Here is an 18,124-nt window from a genome sequence, read left to right as displayed (position 1 = left end):
GCCACCTCCACGCCGATTATCAGGGCGATCACGACGAAATATAAGGTAATCTTGTGGAATACCCAAGGAGGCATCGTAAACATCATCATTCAACCATGTTTCATTAATACATATGATGTCTGGTCGGGAAGTGCAAATATATGATTCGAACTCGGGTACTTTCTGACGTAGACTTCTGGCATTTAGCAGAATGCAACTCAATTGCTTACTAGTTGATCGAGTTTGGGTTTTATCAGAGAGACGTGATCTAACACATGGGCCTGGATTAGGATTCACGTCACCACAGCAGATGATCCTAATGTTGAGACTAGCGATAGCGTTACTATAATATGGGATACGAGATTTCAAGTATCCTTTCTGGATGTAGAGATTGGAGTATCGAGCTTTAGGTTTTGGAGCAAGAAATCCATCTGAATTATTGCAAAAAGATATTGACAAGCCAATGTAGAGCATGAAACATGCAATATGTAAGCTCCACGGCCATGGACGCTTCCAAGACACCATCATCATACTTGTTCGAAATGTTTACCATTCATATGCAAATGCACTCATGTTGCTATAACGGGCATGAGCTGTACTAAGCCGTGAATGCAACGTACCGTACAACGTGTTGCATATGGGCTTACGTATATCGTAGTACAGATAACACAAATTCACTTCATAAATCTCATTGAAAATCACAATTTTAGCTTACTTTTCTGCAGATATTTCGTGACCAGTCTTTACTATGAAGTGTTTATCAGCAGATTATAACAGAAATAGTGCACCAGGTTGAAGATAAAACACTGAAAAACAGAAAACTTGTCCCGTAATCTATGCAGTGACCAGAAGGACTCTCTATCTAGTAAGACTTCATTATTAAACTTGAGACTGAGCTTGAAAAACAAGAAGCAAGAATACTGGAACTTGAAATCCAGGAAGACAGGAGAGCCCAACAAATCACCAGATTGCAGACTGCCCTAGATGAGAGAGACGCGTCAATCAAGAACTTGGTCCTCCAAGCCAACAAGCAGGAGCAATATTCACGTAGAACATGTCTTCGTTTTTTTGGATTTGAAGAACATACCCATGAAAATACTGATGACGTGATCCTTAAAGTGGTCAACGACACACTAGGAATACCCCTATCTAAGAATGAATTGGAGAGGAGCCATCGAGTTGGTCCTAAGCCGAAGCGAAGCCCAGATGACTTGACGCCCAAACCTCGTCCAATTATAGCGAAATTCAACTCCTACAGAAAGCGCAGTGAGATTCTCAGTAAAAGAAGAAAACTTGCAGGGAAAAGGAAATCCATTCAAGAAGACTTAACAAGAGAAAATGCGACTTTGCTTTCCCTCACAAGAAGTTGCCCCAAAACAATCACTGCATGGACAAGCGACGGTCGAGTCATAGCACTCATTTCTGGTGATAACAACACAGACATTAAGAAACTTATTACATGTAAACAAGACCTTGACCGCCTACCAGGATGAATTGATATAGACTATGGATATTTCTCACCTGGTTAGTATATGTCTTTTCTCGTACTTTGCATATTGCTGGACTTTTTTTCATTGTATTTTCATTCTTGATGTAACACAAATCATATTTTTCATAATGTATCTTTCTAAACTTGTAATTTATCTCAGGAGGATTTTGATCTTATTACGTAGTAGTCTATTTATTATTACTTACAAAACAATGATTATATTGATGTATGGAAACGGTTAATCATAGTGATAGAACCTCCAGAACATGTCTGTGTACCTTACAAACATGTAACAAATGTATATCTGACATACTTCCATTTCATGATATTTCTGATAATGAGTTTATTGATGTATTTTTTTCCTCTCAAGAACCAAGAAACAGTGAACAATTTAATGCATTAACTTCTTTAAGTAATAATGTACATGTACAGGTTGTAAATAGTGAAAGTGACTCAAATATTGCCAATTCTTGCCATACAAATGATAATGAATTTATTACTGATTCAGTTAACAAATGTGAATATTATTTAGAGGATGAATTTATTAACAAAATCGGAAAGTCAAATGTAAATAACTGCTTTAGCTTTATCCACTTTAATTCAAGGAGCCTTAGTAAAAACTTTGATTACATTAGTGCATATTTAGATAATCTTGATTTCACATTTACAATATATGGTTTTTCAGAAACATGGATTAATATTAATACCCCCATTCTATTTACTAAATGTGGTTATACATTCATTCATTCTGATCGTCAATCTGGAAGAGGTGGTGGTGTTGGCATGTTAATATTGAACTCTATTCATTATAAAGTCAGATATGACATCATGCCCAAATCGAATGATTATGAATCAATTTTCATTGAAATAAATCATAACAAACACAAACCATTGTAGTTTATAGAAAACCAACATCTAATATTAAATCGTTTACTGATATATTGGATGATTCACTCTCAAGGCTTTTAAACGAAAATAAATTGACTTATATCATGGGTGACTTCAATATTGATCATTTGAAAATACTCCAAAATAATGTTAGTGATTTCACAAACATGATATTTTCTCATTCTTTTTTACCCCTTATTGATCAACCTACAAGGGTTACCAAAAACTCTGCATCATTAATTGATAATATTTATACCAATAATATATGTGCATCTATAACTCCTGGGATTCTTTATTGTGATGCTACTGATCACTTTCCAATATTTCAAGTAACATATCACAAAAATTTTCCAAAGCTTGATTCTTTTACTTATCGCAAAATAAATGATGACACATTACAAGCTTTAAAGGTTGATCTAGTAAATACAAATTGGAGTAATATCTTACAAAATGATCATGTTGATGACGCTTATAATATTTTCAGTGACACTCTCAAAACTATTTATGACAAAAATTTGATAATGACAGTAAAAAAAACTCACAATAGGTGTAAAAAGCCTTGGTTAACGATGGAATTAGTCAAACTAATACGTAAAAAACATAGGTTATACAAAAAATATTGCAAAAATCCTACTATAGCAAACAAAAAATCACATAGAAATACACGCAATATAGTAAACAAATTATTGCGGAAGGCTCGAAAAGATTATTATTATAACAAATTTCAAGTTAACAAAAATAACCTTAAGAATACCTGGAACATTATAAAAGACTTGATAGGAAATAAGAATACAACTTTACCAACGTATATGATTGTAAATGGTGACAAAATTGAAGATAATAGAGCTATTGCAAATTCCTTTAATGATTTATTTGTGAACCTTGGTAAAAAATTACATATATCGATTGAGGATAATTCTTTTGATTTTGAACAATACATGTTGCACAAAATACCTGAGAGATCACTCTTTTTAAAACCTGTTGATGAAAATGAAGTGTTAAACATTGTTAAATCTCTCAAATCCTCGAGTTCATCTGGTATTGATGATTTAAATGGCAAAGTCATTAAAGCTATTATTTATACTATTGTAACTCCTATCACTTATATTTTAAATTTATCTATTACATCGGGAATAGTTCCATCTAAATTAAAAGTTGCTAAAGTTGTTCCGATTCATAAAAAAAATGACAAACATGATATCTCAAACTACCGTCCTATTTCAATATTGCCCTTTTTCTCCAAGATATTAGAAAAAGTTGTTTATACCCGTATTTATGATTACTTGTGTATAAACGATATTATCAGTCCATGTCAATATGGTTTTCAAAAGAATATTTCAACTGAAATGGCTCTAATTGACTTACATGATACGATTATTTCTTCTTTAAATAAAAAATTACATACGATTGGAATCTTTGTAGACTTATCTAAAGCCTTTGACTCAATAGACCACGATATTTTAATAAAAAAGTTATATATGTATGGGATCCGTGGTGTTCCCTTACTATGGTTAAAAAATTATCTTTCAGATAGATTACAATATGTATCTTTCAATAAAACACTTTCTGACCCACTCCCCATTTGTTGCGGTATTCCTCAAGGCTCAATCCTTGGCCCGCTTCTCTATATTATCTATGTAAATGATTTCTGTTATTGTTCTAATGTTTTTAAGTTCATATTATTTGCTGACGATACTACTTTGTTAATATCTCATAAAAATATTGTTGAATTATCCAATATAATATCAACTGAACTCAATAATGTTAGTAAATGGTTTGACAACAACAGGTTAGTTATCAATGTTGAGAAGTCTAATTATATATATTTCCATAATAAACAAAAAGCTTTTCCCAATGAATTGAATGAAAATTTTACAGTAAAATTAAAACAATCAGTTTTAAACAGACTTGAAGTGGTCCAGTTTTTAGGTTGCACCATCGACCAACATGTTACTTGGATACATCATATACAATCTATCTCATGTAAAATTTCTAAAATCACTGGCATTCTTAGTAAATTACGTCATATTTTACCCCAAACTATTATGAAATTATTATATAATACTCTTATCCTCCCCCACTTAACTTATTGCAATAGTGTTTGGGGCAATACTTATAAATCACGTCTACAGGGTATCTATAAATTACAAAAGAGAGTCTTAAGAATATGTACCCATGCAGAATTTAGAGCCCCATCAAAACCCATTTTTATATCTCTAAACGTTTTGAACATATACCAACTCAATAAATATTGCACAATGATTTTAATGTTTAAATATCATAAACAAATCCTTCCACGTGCATTGAATAACATGTTTTCTCTTAATAGCAGTATTCACTCTTATAATACAAGAAGTTCTTCTAAATTCCATGTTGGTAAAGTCAATAAAGAGTTCATGTTACAATCCATACGGTACTCAGGCCCATCTTTCTGGAACTCCCTTCCCTCATCCATTCTTGTTTCCCCTTCTCCAAATGTATTCAAACGAAGACTCAAATTATATCTTTTATCTCATGATATGAATTATTGATAATTTGACCAAATTCCTTGCATTGTATTTTGTATTGTATTTGTATTTGAATGTATTTATTTATGTCTTTTAATGTATTTCAATTTTCTTCTCATTTTCCTTTCTAAAACATGTTTTGATTCTTCAATTCTATGACTTTCTCTCGTTGGATTACTGCCTCGACAAAAACTTAATGTTTTTTTTGCAGTATTCCTCAATTCCATCCTTTTCTTGATATCTCTGTATCACTTTATTTAACATAAGCATGTTTACATGTATATCTTTATAATGTTTTTTTTTGTTTGTTTTACAATCTGTTATGCTTACATGCATTTATCTGTATATATTTTTTATTGGAATTGAAAATAAACGAATTGAATTGAATTGAATATTCAAAGTGATGAACAATATACATGTAAGACAATCTGAATTTTCATGTTGAATTGTTCTATTATTCATCAGGTATAGACCTCTCTATTTGGTTTTTGATGATGGAAAGAGCTCAAAGTTGAATAGTAGGCAATAAAATTAATATTTTCTAGCAAGTTCTTACTTTGGGAAAGGCAAGAGAACTAGTGAAAAACGTGCTAGTTGCTACCAATCATAAGCTAAGAAAAATAGAATGAATTATGTTTAAATTGCATGTGTGACATCTTTGTCTATTTGTTCTCAAACTTTTATATTATCTTTGATTTTTCTTCTTTCACAAACTTTCCAAACCAATTTGTTCCACTGGTTTCATTCTCCCTTACAAGTCATGTAGGAGAGAAACTCAGATAGCATTTGAACATACATGTAGGTTTGTATCATACACTACATTGTAGCATTATTTTGATATTGTATACTAAACACACTTGGTTCATACTACAGGAAATCAACTTCCTGTTGGCTTTAACCATGGAGCTATTACCATGGATCTACTACTCTGACAGAGTGGGAGGTCCATGCTTTAACAAACTACTGAACAGGAGTACATTATTACACTGCATGCAAATAAAATACTGAAACATCTGGTTTTAGTAGACTACAAGAATGCAAGAAGTATGGCTAAGCAATTTCTTTGATAACTGCTCTTAAAGGTAAATGCTGGTTTTGGTAACGATATCAAAATGAGTTCGTACAGAATCCAATGAAATGACCACCAAAGTGTCTGTTTGTATAAATAAAACGCATGTGCCAAAGGATTCTGGAAGAAATTGTGTAATTGCTGAGAAATCAGCAAATAAGCACAGGATTCGGGTAGGGCGTCGGGCCCGACGCCCTAAGCAATAATTATACATTGTCCCACGTGCGCTTATCTGTGTTGGGGTTCTTCGGTGTGAACATTTTTCAGCGTAGATTTCAAGATTTCACAAAGTTCAGTTAATGTAACTGTACCAGATATAGATCCTCGATGATATACTGACAATTAAGCCTTGTTTTACAGACTTTCTCATGAAATCAGTGTTTACTGCAACTACTGGAATTTCTCTTTAAATCATATAAAAAAAAATCAGATGATTACTCCCAACTCACCCATACATCATGGGCCAAGTTTCAAAAATTATCCATCATATTGAATACAAAATAATTATTGTGAAAACAAGCCATTTTCATGTATGAATGACCCATGTGTCCTCTGACCTGCGACCTTTAATCCCCGGATTGATGGACGTTTGCAGATTTGGTTCTTCGGCGAATTTGGTTCAGATTGACTACATCTATGTGTATTTATCATGGCTTCATCCTGTTCCTATCTTTAGTCACCGCATTTGCGGCGCTGGCAATATCGGTGTGGGGGGTTGATTTAGTTTGAGATATCGCGTGCGGCCCGGTACGGTATGTATCTGCCAGGCACCGGATTCGCGGAGGCTACACCGGCCCTGGATATATCAGAAACCCAGCTACAGATGTATTAAAAAGTTATTGCCATAGTAAGCAGCTATGGGCAGCCAAAAAAGTCGGAACTTTCATTTACATTGACAATTCAAATGCAATTGAGGGCACAGGGCGTAGCTGGAAAAATAATGTTATTTATTGTTCGCAAAGTATACGCTCCCTATTGCATTCAAATTGTCAATGTAAATGCAAGTTCCAACTTTTATTTTTGAGAATGAACATTTATTTGCATGTTCCAACTTTTATTACTGAGAACGAACATTAATTTCGCCAAAGACTCTACTTTCAGTCATTTTGTTTATTTTTGTAATAACACATACGGTATTTCAAAAAATCTTTCATCTATGACTGACAAGGTTTATTTCTGATGTGTCTTTTATTTCTCAGTAAGTTTTATCGCTAATCAGAACCGCAATTTGTTATAGGATCGAAAACGGGAAAGGGGGCAAGCAAGCTAGCTCAGCTCAGGTGCACTGTCCACAGTGCATGATACAGAGCTAGCTTGTTTGCCCCCTTTCCTCTTTTCGATCCCATATCGCATTGTGGTTTTGATTAGCGATCAACCTTACTATATCCATTTCTGGTTGTTTGAATACTCTTTATTTCTGACTAAAATGTCTTATTCGTCCGAAGAACTGTATTCATTTATGGATGTTATGTTTCTGAAACACTGACATACCGCACTCATTCAATGAACAAGGTTATGATATAACCTTGTTCCTTTATTTTTGAGATTGTTAAAGATAAATTTCAGTTTTGGTAACGATCCCAAAATGACTTTTGACAGAATCTAATATTAGGCAGGTCACTACCGCGCACGCAAATTTCAAATGTTTGAAACAATGCGAGTTATCTTGTGAGTGTATGTTGACAATTGTTGTGAAGTGAGTGAGAGTTCTTGGGTCTAAAATCATGATTTTTCATCAAATGTTTTGAATGTTCTGAAATAAAATCACCATTATTATGAAAAAAAAATGTTTCTCTACTTGTATATGCTTTCTTGTTTGTCTGTCTTTCATGATAAATGCGAAAAATAAGACTTGAAAAGAACCTTACCGTTTCGGTCTGTGTAGCTTTATCGGCGCATTCGCTCTAGTAGTCTCCGCGCCACGCAATTTTGGAACCGTTTTGGGGGTTCATGGGTCTTTTTGAACATCTTTTCCCGATGACACTCGTAAAAATTCTGTAAATGAGACTATCAACGATGTAGGGATACACTTCGGTCACGTGACACAACATCTGAAATTTTCCAAAATGGCGACGCGGTCGGGAAAAACGTTCGAAGGTAAGAACATGTATTTTTTCACCTGAATTTGTTCCGATTTCAAAATTTCCATATCAGATTAGTAATTTTGAAGAAATATTCTTTCATTTGATATATGATTCATTACGTGATTATTTTTGTGTCATTCGCAACGATAACTTGAAATCCACCTTCCCTCTCTTTCGCAGAAACACCCGTGCCTGCGAACCACGAGTCTGAGAGTGAATTTGAAGCGCTGGTGCAGCAGTTGTCAGGATGGAGTGACCACGATTTGACTGACCTAGTGACCAAACGGGTTGTTCCAGGTATGTAAGAACCCTGAATATTAAATATGTAATTATTTTAGAATGAAAAAATAATGATTTTTAAGGATGAAGTTGCTATGGATGGGGTTAATACCTTTTTGACTGATTTAGACAATTTTTAATTTTCATATGGAGGAAGTATAATAACTACAACAGCGTGAGTGTGGTATGTGTTGCGTTGCGTACGTGTGTGCTTAACAGATGGAGGATGCAATTTTACTCCCCCAGAAAATTAATGAAATTGGCATTGCATTTGTTTGTTTTTTTTTGGGGGGGGGGGAATTGAGGGGGGGGGTGTGGTAGCTTACAATTTCAAAAATTCATGAATGAAATATGAATTTAATAAATCACGATTCAACTTGCCCCAACCAAGAAGTTTGCATGCCCTCCAACCCCCCCCAAAAAAAAAAAAAAAATCCAGATTCTTTTCTCTAGTCCGTGACTGGGGTGGGGGGCCACATTAGGCATTTCTTTTCCATGAATTGGATGGGATCCTTTATGTTTTTTTAAATGTTACTATCATTTTTTTTTATTTCTGTGCATACTAATCACTACCCCCCCCTCAAAAAAATGAATAAGATTATTGGTATTGCATCGGCATTGCATTAACTTGCCTTGCCCTTGATTTTTTTTTTTGGGGGGGGGGCTTGGCCTGTCTAGTTTTAGGTGCTTGGGCTTTATCTACATGTAGCATTATAGGCCTACATTTTTCAATATTTATATTATGAATATTGAATAAACTCTCATGATTGAATTTGCCCCGAAGAATGCATGCCCTGGCCCCCATAAAAATATATTAATGAAATAAAGATCAAGAGAGAACCTGTGCATCTTTTTTTTAATGAATTGGATTGAGATTGAGATGCTGTGTATTTTTCTTTTACATTTAAAAAAATATATAGGCCTATATTTTTGCAGCTACCAATTTTTACAGCTTACAGGGCCTACTCCCAAGAAAAATTCATTAATGAAATTATTGACATTGCATTAATTGTAGACCTACATTTTCCAACATTCATGAATGAACTATTATTATGAGTAAACTCATAAGATTAACTTGCCCCCACCCCCAAGAAATATGCAGGCACCCCCTTAAAAATATAATAAAGAGAGTTTATGACTGGGGGTGCTGTATCATGATTCATAATGGTCTATTTTTTTAAATCATAGAGAGGGTGGGGATGCAGCTGTATGGAAACATATTCTGATTATATTTTCTTCGAACTCCACATTTGATTGGAATTTTGAAGTTGAGTAATACAAAGATTGTGTTTAACATGTCACCTGTCACTGCCAGTTAGAGACAAGATGGGGGTAGGGGGAGTTGGGGTTGCAATATTCATATGAAAACTGACTTACATCTTCATTTATATTTTTTAAATCAATTTGAATTGTACCTTCCCCTTTAATACTCAGTCATAGACTTTTGTTTTCTGTTAAGTGTGTTGGCAAACATTTTTATGCTCGTATCAAATTAAAATTCTATTTGGCCAATATAGACACCCCCCCCACTGGGCCCACCCCAGACATGAAGTGATTGCTCCTATTTCATATTTTATATCAATTTTTTTTTTTTTAATTCCAGGTCATTGGAAAGGCACACCTTGTTTCGCCCTGATGGAAGCTATCAGTTATACAATCTATGCAAAATGTGATCAGAGCTGCACCACACTGTTTCCAGTAGTATTTGAGACTCTGAACTGGAAACCCAAGAGTTCCCTCTGCACGTTCTTATCAAGATTGAGACGTATGGTTCAAAAAGCAAAATCTCATAACATTCACCTGTTGCTCAGCGAGTTTCCTGGATCACCGCACAGCGCTCACATACACCCCGAAGTTGGTCCACTTTGTCAGGAGAGTGGCATTACCAAAGACCATCTCATGTCACCAAAGCCTTCTGATTCAGGTGTAATCAGTGTTACAAATGCTATGATCATTGAGCTATTCAAGTACAGAGAAAGGAGTGGAACCACATGGGAGACAGTTGCAAATAAATGGTGGCCCAATCTGTTTGACTGTCATAGACCATTGGGAACAATTTATAATAGTTGGTGCCAGGTACTTAAAAAGCATCGGCAATTGCCCAAAGAAGAACAAACAGATTTTGAAGCCAAGACATACACAATTCCACCACCTAAACCAGCAAGATGCACTGCTCAGGCTGATGGAGTTCAGTGTGATGGAAAAGAAGACCACCAAGATGATATTCTGGATGATTGCAGTGAGGTAGATCTTGATTGCTTTCCTGATAGAGTTTCAGACCATACCATTGACAGTATTGTAAACTGTATGCAACTCCTGGCCAACTTCTACGAAGATAGTGGTGAAGATCATGAATGTACTAAGCGAGAATTGGCTGAATGCAAAAAGAGGGAAAAAATGTTACAGAGTGCATATGATGATCTGATTGCAGCTAACGATGATCTTAAACAATGTCTCAGCATCCTGAAAAGAAAAAATATAGTCCGCAGACTTCATCGAAGAGAAGAACTGGAAGAAAAAAATGAGACCATCCAAAAGCTACACAGAAAGATTGAACAGTTGGAAGTGCGATTGAAGAACCTGCAGAAATCAAAGAAAAACATGCTTGATTCAAGGAGACATTTCAGGCTCAATACGAAAAATTTCTCAGCAGTGAAAAAAGAATTGAGTAAAAAGATCCTTGTACTTGAACAGGAAAATGATCATTTGAAATCTGAACTTGATGGAATAATGGCAGATAAGGAAGTGAGGGCCTTTGAAAATGGGAGGTATTCAAATGATATTAGACTCGTCTGCTATGAGCTCATTGCACGAGGCGTAGGCAGCAAGCATGTCTCGGACATCATCCGGATTGTTCTCAAGGACATTTGCAAGATGAAGATTGGCAGACTGCCTAAACCAACTCTAATAAGGTATCTTGCTGTTGAGCAAGCCTTGCTCAATAAGGAATGTGCACGTGCAAAGATACATCAATCTGAGACTCCTGTCACTCTTCACACAGATGGCACAACCAAAAAAAGGAAAGGCTATGTCACATTCTTGGCTTCAACAAAAGACCAAACTGTTGGAATGAGTCTTCATGACATTGAGGTTGAAACAGGAGAATCACTCTTAACAGATACCAGGGAAACTCTAGAAGAATTAGTTCGTCTTAATCTGTGTGATGATGTAAATGAAGTCCACCGCCTCTTGGCTAAATTCAAGACAACAATGACTGATCGTTCTATTGTCAATAAGCTCTACATAAATAAACTAGAGCTGTGGAGATCCAACATACTTCCGCAGGTAATAGAAAACTGGGAGAGCTTGGATGATGGGGTCAAGCAGGAGATAGCTACCATTAATGATTTATATTGTGGAAAGCATCTGGTATTGAATCTGCAAGAATATTCTGCAAGTGCCCTTTGTGAGTGGGAAAAAGTAGAAGCGAATGAAGGAAAATTGGGGAGAGAGAAGCAAGTCCTTTGGAACAGAAGCAAGACAGAGTCAGCTAGTCTACTTGCCGTTCGTTCTTTTTGCAACTTACTTGGTCCTGACTGCGACGAACAGTCTGGTTTGACTGAAGAGTTTAAGACAATTGTGCAAAAATCATCCTTAGTTGCATACAGGGGAAACAGATTTAATGTACCGTTCCACAACTCTGCGGCAGTATATCACCACATTTCAGACTTTCACACCCTCTGTGCATCATTAGATTCAAAACGTGAAGGAAATATGTATGTCAAATCATTGAAAGCTGACTTTGATGATGACATAGTTGTATCAGGAATCAGAGCAATGGGCATCATAAATCAGCACATTTCTGCCCCATTAATGAGGATGTTGGAAAGTCATTCGCATGTCATGGACACCGATCAACACTATACAAGACTGCATGATAAAGTTCAGGAGTGGATGGTAGATCCATCACCACTGTTAACGGATAGTAGCATTCTCTTTCCAGCATTTCCCCCAGTCAAAGATTCAATCCACAAATCTCTCTATGACCCTTGCAGCGCAAACATTGAACATCTTACCAAGCAAGCACTAATGATAATACTTCACAATTGTCTTGTTTGTATCACACGCCAGCTGTCAGATCATTTGCCAGGAGGACGATTTCACAGTGCTCCAGAGAACATACGGAAACAAACTGCATCATGTCCTAAAGACAACCTGTGCGCAGAGAGAATGTTCGCTGGTTTGGACTATCTCAAACGTAAAATGCCGAACGCAAATACAGTTGCCCTGGAAGGCATACTACTTTGGAGCCTTAACAAGACCAGAGACTATTTGGATGAAATGTCAGATGAGAAGAAAGATCAGTACTTATCTGAAGCTGTGAGGCAAAGGAAGTCATTTCTCCAGCTTTACCAAGGAAGAAGTAAAGCAATTAAAGAAAAGATTGCTGAGAAGTTGCTTCTGAATAAGCGCAGAAAAGAGGACAAACTGAAGGAAATCGCAAAGCAGCGTGTTCAGATGACCTCAGAAGCCTTGCAGTTGTGTGGGATGCTGTGCACCTCAAACGATGATGTTGATGAACTGAAGCAAAGAGCGAAAGACTTTCGACAACTGGAAAAGTTTCTTATTGCTCAAATTAAGTACCTGAAATCAACCAGCACAGGTGGTGTAAAGATGGAGCTGTTTCACCTAACAAAGGGAAAAAATTAGCAGTTGAGGAACTTGAGAAAAATCTTAGGGCGATCATTTCTCATATTATGGAATGTGATCCAGGGTCCCCAGCAAAGTCAGACTCATCTTCTCCTGAGAACAAAGAACGAAGACATGCCCTCAAAGAAAAGTTCCTGAGTAAGATATCCCCCACCAAGAAGAAACGCAGGGGACCATTTCCAGATCGCATTATACACAAGAGAATTAGACACATTTTTGTTGATGCTGGAGACGGTAGTGTTCTGGAATGCAAGGGAACTGTTTTGCGCCAAGCAACAGATGAGGACATGGAAAGCCTGCTAGAATCTTATGACAGAAAACTTAAAGACACATATAACTTCTATACAATCCTGTATGACCCACCATATGAGGAAACAAATTGTTACCCCTTACAAAAAGAATGGGAAGAGGGTACGCTGGAATTAATGTAAGGTAGGCACCAAATCAATTCGGTTTTTTTTCTGTTCTTGTTTTATGTAATTGACAAGTTCAATATCACTGTCACATTCTGAATTTGATATCTTCATGGTTCAGATGAAAGTAGTGTCATCAATACTTGAAAGCTTGTTTGACTTTTCCTTGAGTGAACTATACATCATAGTTTGACATTATATGAGCTTTATTTTCATTTGCCAAAACACTATTTTCAGATATGTGTGTAATATTTCTGTCATTCCGGAACGTACCTGTCTTATTGGACTTGTCAATTATGTAGTTTCTCTTCTGCTTATAAACAAAATTTAATTTGACTAAGAATAATCAGACGACACTCGGAATCTTGTTATGATTTCAATAAGTTTTAATTAGCAGTATTCACAATGACGACAAATACAGGTAATATAACTCACCATATTTGTTACAAACAAAACACTACATGACATCTTGCTGTGCATCTAAAATGTGTTACTTGGATATGAATATTTCAAGTTTAATTTGCATAAGAATGTGTCAATGGGAGATATCCAACCATTTCTCTAAATGTTTTTGAAATGATCACTTCCAGCCAGATACATGTACCTGTAGGGTCTTTTTTAATAGCTGAAAAAGATTAGGAAACTTTCTCTTTGTCATAGCACTTGTTAGTAGCATTTGTCCTAACTTAATACATATTTGCATATTAATTAGGTTATAATTATATTAATTTGCATAGCACAAGTGCAAAAAAGCATAAAAATTAGTTTATTGAAAAATCATAATAGTAGTAGACAATAAGTTAAATTTTGGTACTTTTCATTACAAAATTTTTATCCATTCCAAAATTAGATCAATTATGCATAATTAATTAGGTTAATTTGCATAAAATATGCAAGTAGAATTATAAAATCTGGGGTGTAAAGAAAAAAAAAGATAGCATATGATAAGAAGTTGAATTTTGGCAAGTTTTGTCACAAAATTGTAATCCAATAGAAAATTAGAGCATTTACGCATATTTAATGAGGCTAATTTGCATAAAAAATGCATATTTAATGGATTTTTTTCAAATATTCCATATCTATTTCAATTAAAAAATATACAGAAGTCAAAGACTTTGGATGGATCACAGATCAGGCAATTTACACTTCAAAATGATAATTCCTTCTAGAGTTACAGCATTTACGCATATTAATTAGATGGACTTAGTTTATTTTTCAACAATTTTGACAGGACCGTCAATGATTTCATGGTAAAATGGAGCTATTTTCGTGCTTTATTACGAGAAAAATAAATAATTTGAACACCAATTTTTTTCATTTCTATGTAGTATGTTCAGCTTTCTACCAACTTAACAGTGTTTGGATAATTACAACATGATATATATAATGTTTTATTGTCCAACTTAATGGAAATTCATTTTGTTTACATGCAAACATACAAATTACAAATATACATAATCAAGGAGACAAAATTAATACAAAATACTGGCATGCACGTAATACATTCGTTCTTATACATAAGACGATTAAAAGAGTATAACAAGATCATTGCTGAAATACGAACAACAAGAAGGCATATTCTGTGTACTTATCATTACCATCATTCTAAAACTGTTAAATAAGTAAAAGTATCGGGTCATTTTATTTTATTTATTTATTTATTACTTGAAGCATAATTCACATATAAAAAATCCACAACTCTACATTGACCATGATGTCGGTACTATTATTGTAATCATTATAGTTGCAGTTATTATTATTATTATTATTATTATCATTATTATCATTACTATTATTACTATTAGTACTACTATCATTACTCTTTACATTTGTGGCAGTTTTGTATTGTATTAAAGAGGAGACATAGATGGCAGTATTGAAGGGTAAGAGTAATTCTGCAATAAGGTGACTTGTTTTCTATTTAATGGTTGAGAAGACGAATTGAGAAAGGAATAAAAGAATTTCCGTAACGGCTCGTTCTGGCCTTAACTGATTCCCACCTTCTTCCACTACGAAGTAGTTTGTATTTCTTATTTAATGGATGGGAGTGATCACTGACTATTGCTTGGGCTTTGTCAACTACCTTTCCTTGACATATCCTATCCAAATCTACAACACACTTCGTAATCCTACTAGCCCGTTTCACGACTCTATACAATTTATCCTTATCCTTCTGTCTGGCACTGTGATACCAGGCAACACAGTCATGGGTGATGATACTCTGAATAACTGATGTATAAAACAAATACAATATTTTCTCGTTTACATGAAATTGTTTCATCTTCCGAAGAAAAAACAATCTGTGGTTGCACTTGAGTGTGGTAGCTTTAGTCTGCTCGGACCAATCAAGTTTGTCATCAACAATAGTGCCTAGATACCTATAACTATGGACAATTTCAATTGGATGACCATCGATGTGAATAGGGAATTCTACAGGATCAAAAGATTTCTTCTTCCTGAAGTCAAAGATGATTTCTTTAGTTTTGTTAGAATTCAACACAAGATGGTTTTCAGTGCACCACCTACCAAAAGAGGATATACTCTCCCTATATTCTAACTCACTCTCTTTTATCAGGCCTACAATGACAGTATCATCGGCATATTTCAAAATACGAACCGACGGAATATTGGAAATACAGTCATTAGTATATAATATATAGAGAACAGGTGAGAGAACACACCCCTGAGGAGACCCTGTGTTCGTTGTGAGTACGTTGGAGAGTACATCATTAACCTTAACCCTCTGGGTTCTACCGTGTAAGAAGTCATAGATCCAGAGAACCAGTGACGGTTTCACATCCAAGAAGCTTAATTTTTCTACTAACTTATATGGCTGGATGGTATTAAATGCGGAGGAAAAATCCACAAATGTAGCTCTTGCATAAGAACTAACAGAATCTAAATGCTGGTAGAGTGAATGGGTTAACATGAGTACTGCATCTATGACAGACCTCTTAGACTGATATGCAAATTGGTTTAGATCAATTTTGTGACGGATTGATACAAGTACTTTTTCCAAAATAATTCTTTCAAAACATTTCATGACAACAGGACTTAATGCTACTGGTCTAAAATCATTATTCAACCTAGGACGATTATTTTTAGGCACTGGTGTAATGACTGATGCTTTCCAGCATTTTGGTACGATATGCTCATTTATTGACCTTTGAAATAACATACAGTACGGAGCAGTGAGTTCAGATGCGCATGTCCGTAGGACACGCCCACTAACACCATCGGGCCCAGTCGCTTTTCCAGGGTTGATCAACTTTAAACGTCTCCGAACTTCGTGCTCTTCAATGACAATTGGGTTGTCATCCGACGCGCGCAACCGTTCAACTTGTTCATCAGCGATATGACGGAAGTATTCATTCTCGAAACGGGCGAAGAATGCGTTTAATTCGTCAGCTCTTTGTTGTGGATTAGGTTCATTTGCAAACATGTTTTCTTTCCGACTACTCGAATAATCTGTCATGTGCTCTAGACATTTCCACGCATCTCGGGGATTATTTGTATGGAAGTTCTCTTCGAGCTTTTCACCATAATCTTTTTTTGCTTCACTGATTTTCCGTTTCAGCCTATTTGTCAAGTCTTTAACAAGTTCACTGTCCCTCAGATGAAATGCCCTTTTCCTTTCTTTCAAAATCAATTTCATTTCTTTCGTGAACCAAGGCTTATTGTTCGGATAAATAGTAACCAATTTAGACTGAATGTGAAGATTCTCACAGAAGATGACATAATTGTTAATTGTATCTGTGAGTTCATGTATGTCGTCGCAGGCACCATAAAACAGTTCCCAATCCGTAATATCAAATCCCGTCTGCAGTAAGTCAACTGACGTATTGTTCCAAACTTGAACTTTCTTTTTTTCGCACTGATTGGACTTGATCCGTTGTTTGTATTTTGGTAACATGTGAACGGTGTGATGATCGGACGCTCCCAGTCCCGGTCTCACAAGAGATTTGTATGCATTTGGTATCGAACTGTAACATCTGTCTAAAATATTTCTTCCCCGTGTAGCAAAATCAACTAACTGATGATATTGGGGCATGGTATCCTCTAATTCACAATGATTGAAGTCTCCCAAAATAATAACCGGGGAATCAGGGGATCGCGTTTCAAGTTCACTCACTTTATCTTCGATGATCTGAATAGCTGTTACTTTATTTGCATCAGGGGGAATATATACCAACACAACGTGAACTTGTGGAAATTCTCGAGGGAGATAGAATGGTCGAAAAGAGAGAGACAAAAGTTCAATATCAGTACAGCATGTAGACGATCTTACAGTATAGTTGTTGCACCACTGTTTGTTTACAAATACACATATCCCACCTCCTCTCTTTTTGTTTGTTAATTCAAAAGAACGATCAAGCCTTTCTACATCAAAACCAGCTATATCAATATTGTTGGAATGAATGTCATTATTAAGCCACGTTTCTGTTATACAAATCAAGCTAGAGTTTCTATATTCGTGATCATATCTGACGTTAGCACGAAGTTCGTCCATCTTATTTACAATCGATCTCACATTACTGAGGGTGATCGTTGGTAAAGGTGGACGATGGCCCCTCATCCGTACCCTTTGTCTGACGCCTCCCCGTTTACCTCTACGATGTGAAGACGCCTGATTGGGTTGATCTCTTGTCGGGACCCAGTCGGGTATATTCGCTGGTCGAACCCTGGATAGCGGCTTGTTGGCAAGGTGAAGCATAAACTGGTGATCATATCGAATTGTAGGTGTACTCGGTTCATAATTACATCGA

The 18,124-nt window shown here is 35.6% G+C and overlaps 2 protein-coding genes across 2 annotated transcripts in view; one reads left to right on the top strand and one right to left on the bottom strand.

Annotated features, from left to right (window-relative positions):
* LOC121429181 (cation-dependent mannose-6-phosphate receptor-like) overlaps positions 1-18,124 on the bottom strand; it is a 28,027-nt gene that overhangs the window by 8,772 nt on the left and 1,131 nt on the right. The gene's annotated exons all lie outside the window — the stretch shown is intronic.
* LOC121428993 lies at positions 10,063-12,945 on the top strand. The gene has a single exon (XM_041625890.1). It carries the CDS (start codon positions 10,063-10,065, stop codon positions 12,943-12,945), a length of 2,883 nt encoding a protein of 960 aa, XP_041481824.1.

The sequence above is a fragment of the Lytechinus variegatus genome, chromosome 15 (genome assembly GCF_018143015.1).
Source record: "Lytechinus variegatus isolate NC3 chromosome 15, Lvar_3.0, whole genome shotgun sequence".
NCBI classification, from domain to species: Eukaryota; Metazoa; Echinodermata; class Echinoidea; order Temnopleuroida; family Toxopneustidae; genus Lytechinus; species Lytechinus variegatus.
Note: the sequence above shows the minus strand (reverse complement) of the source record. Positions and strands in the feature narration are given on the sequence as shown.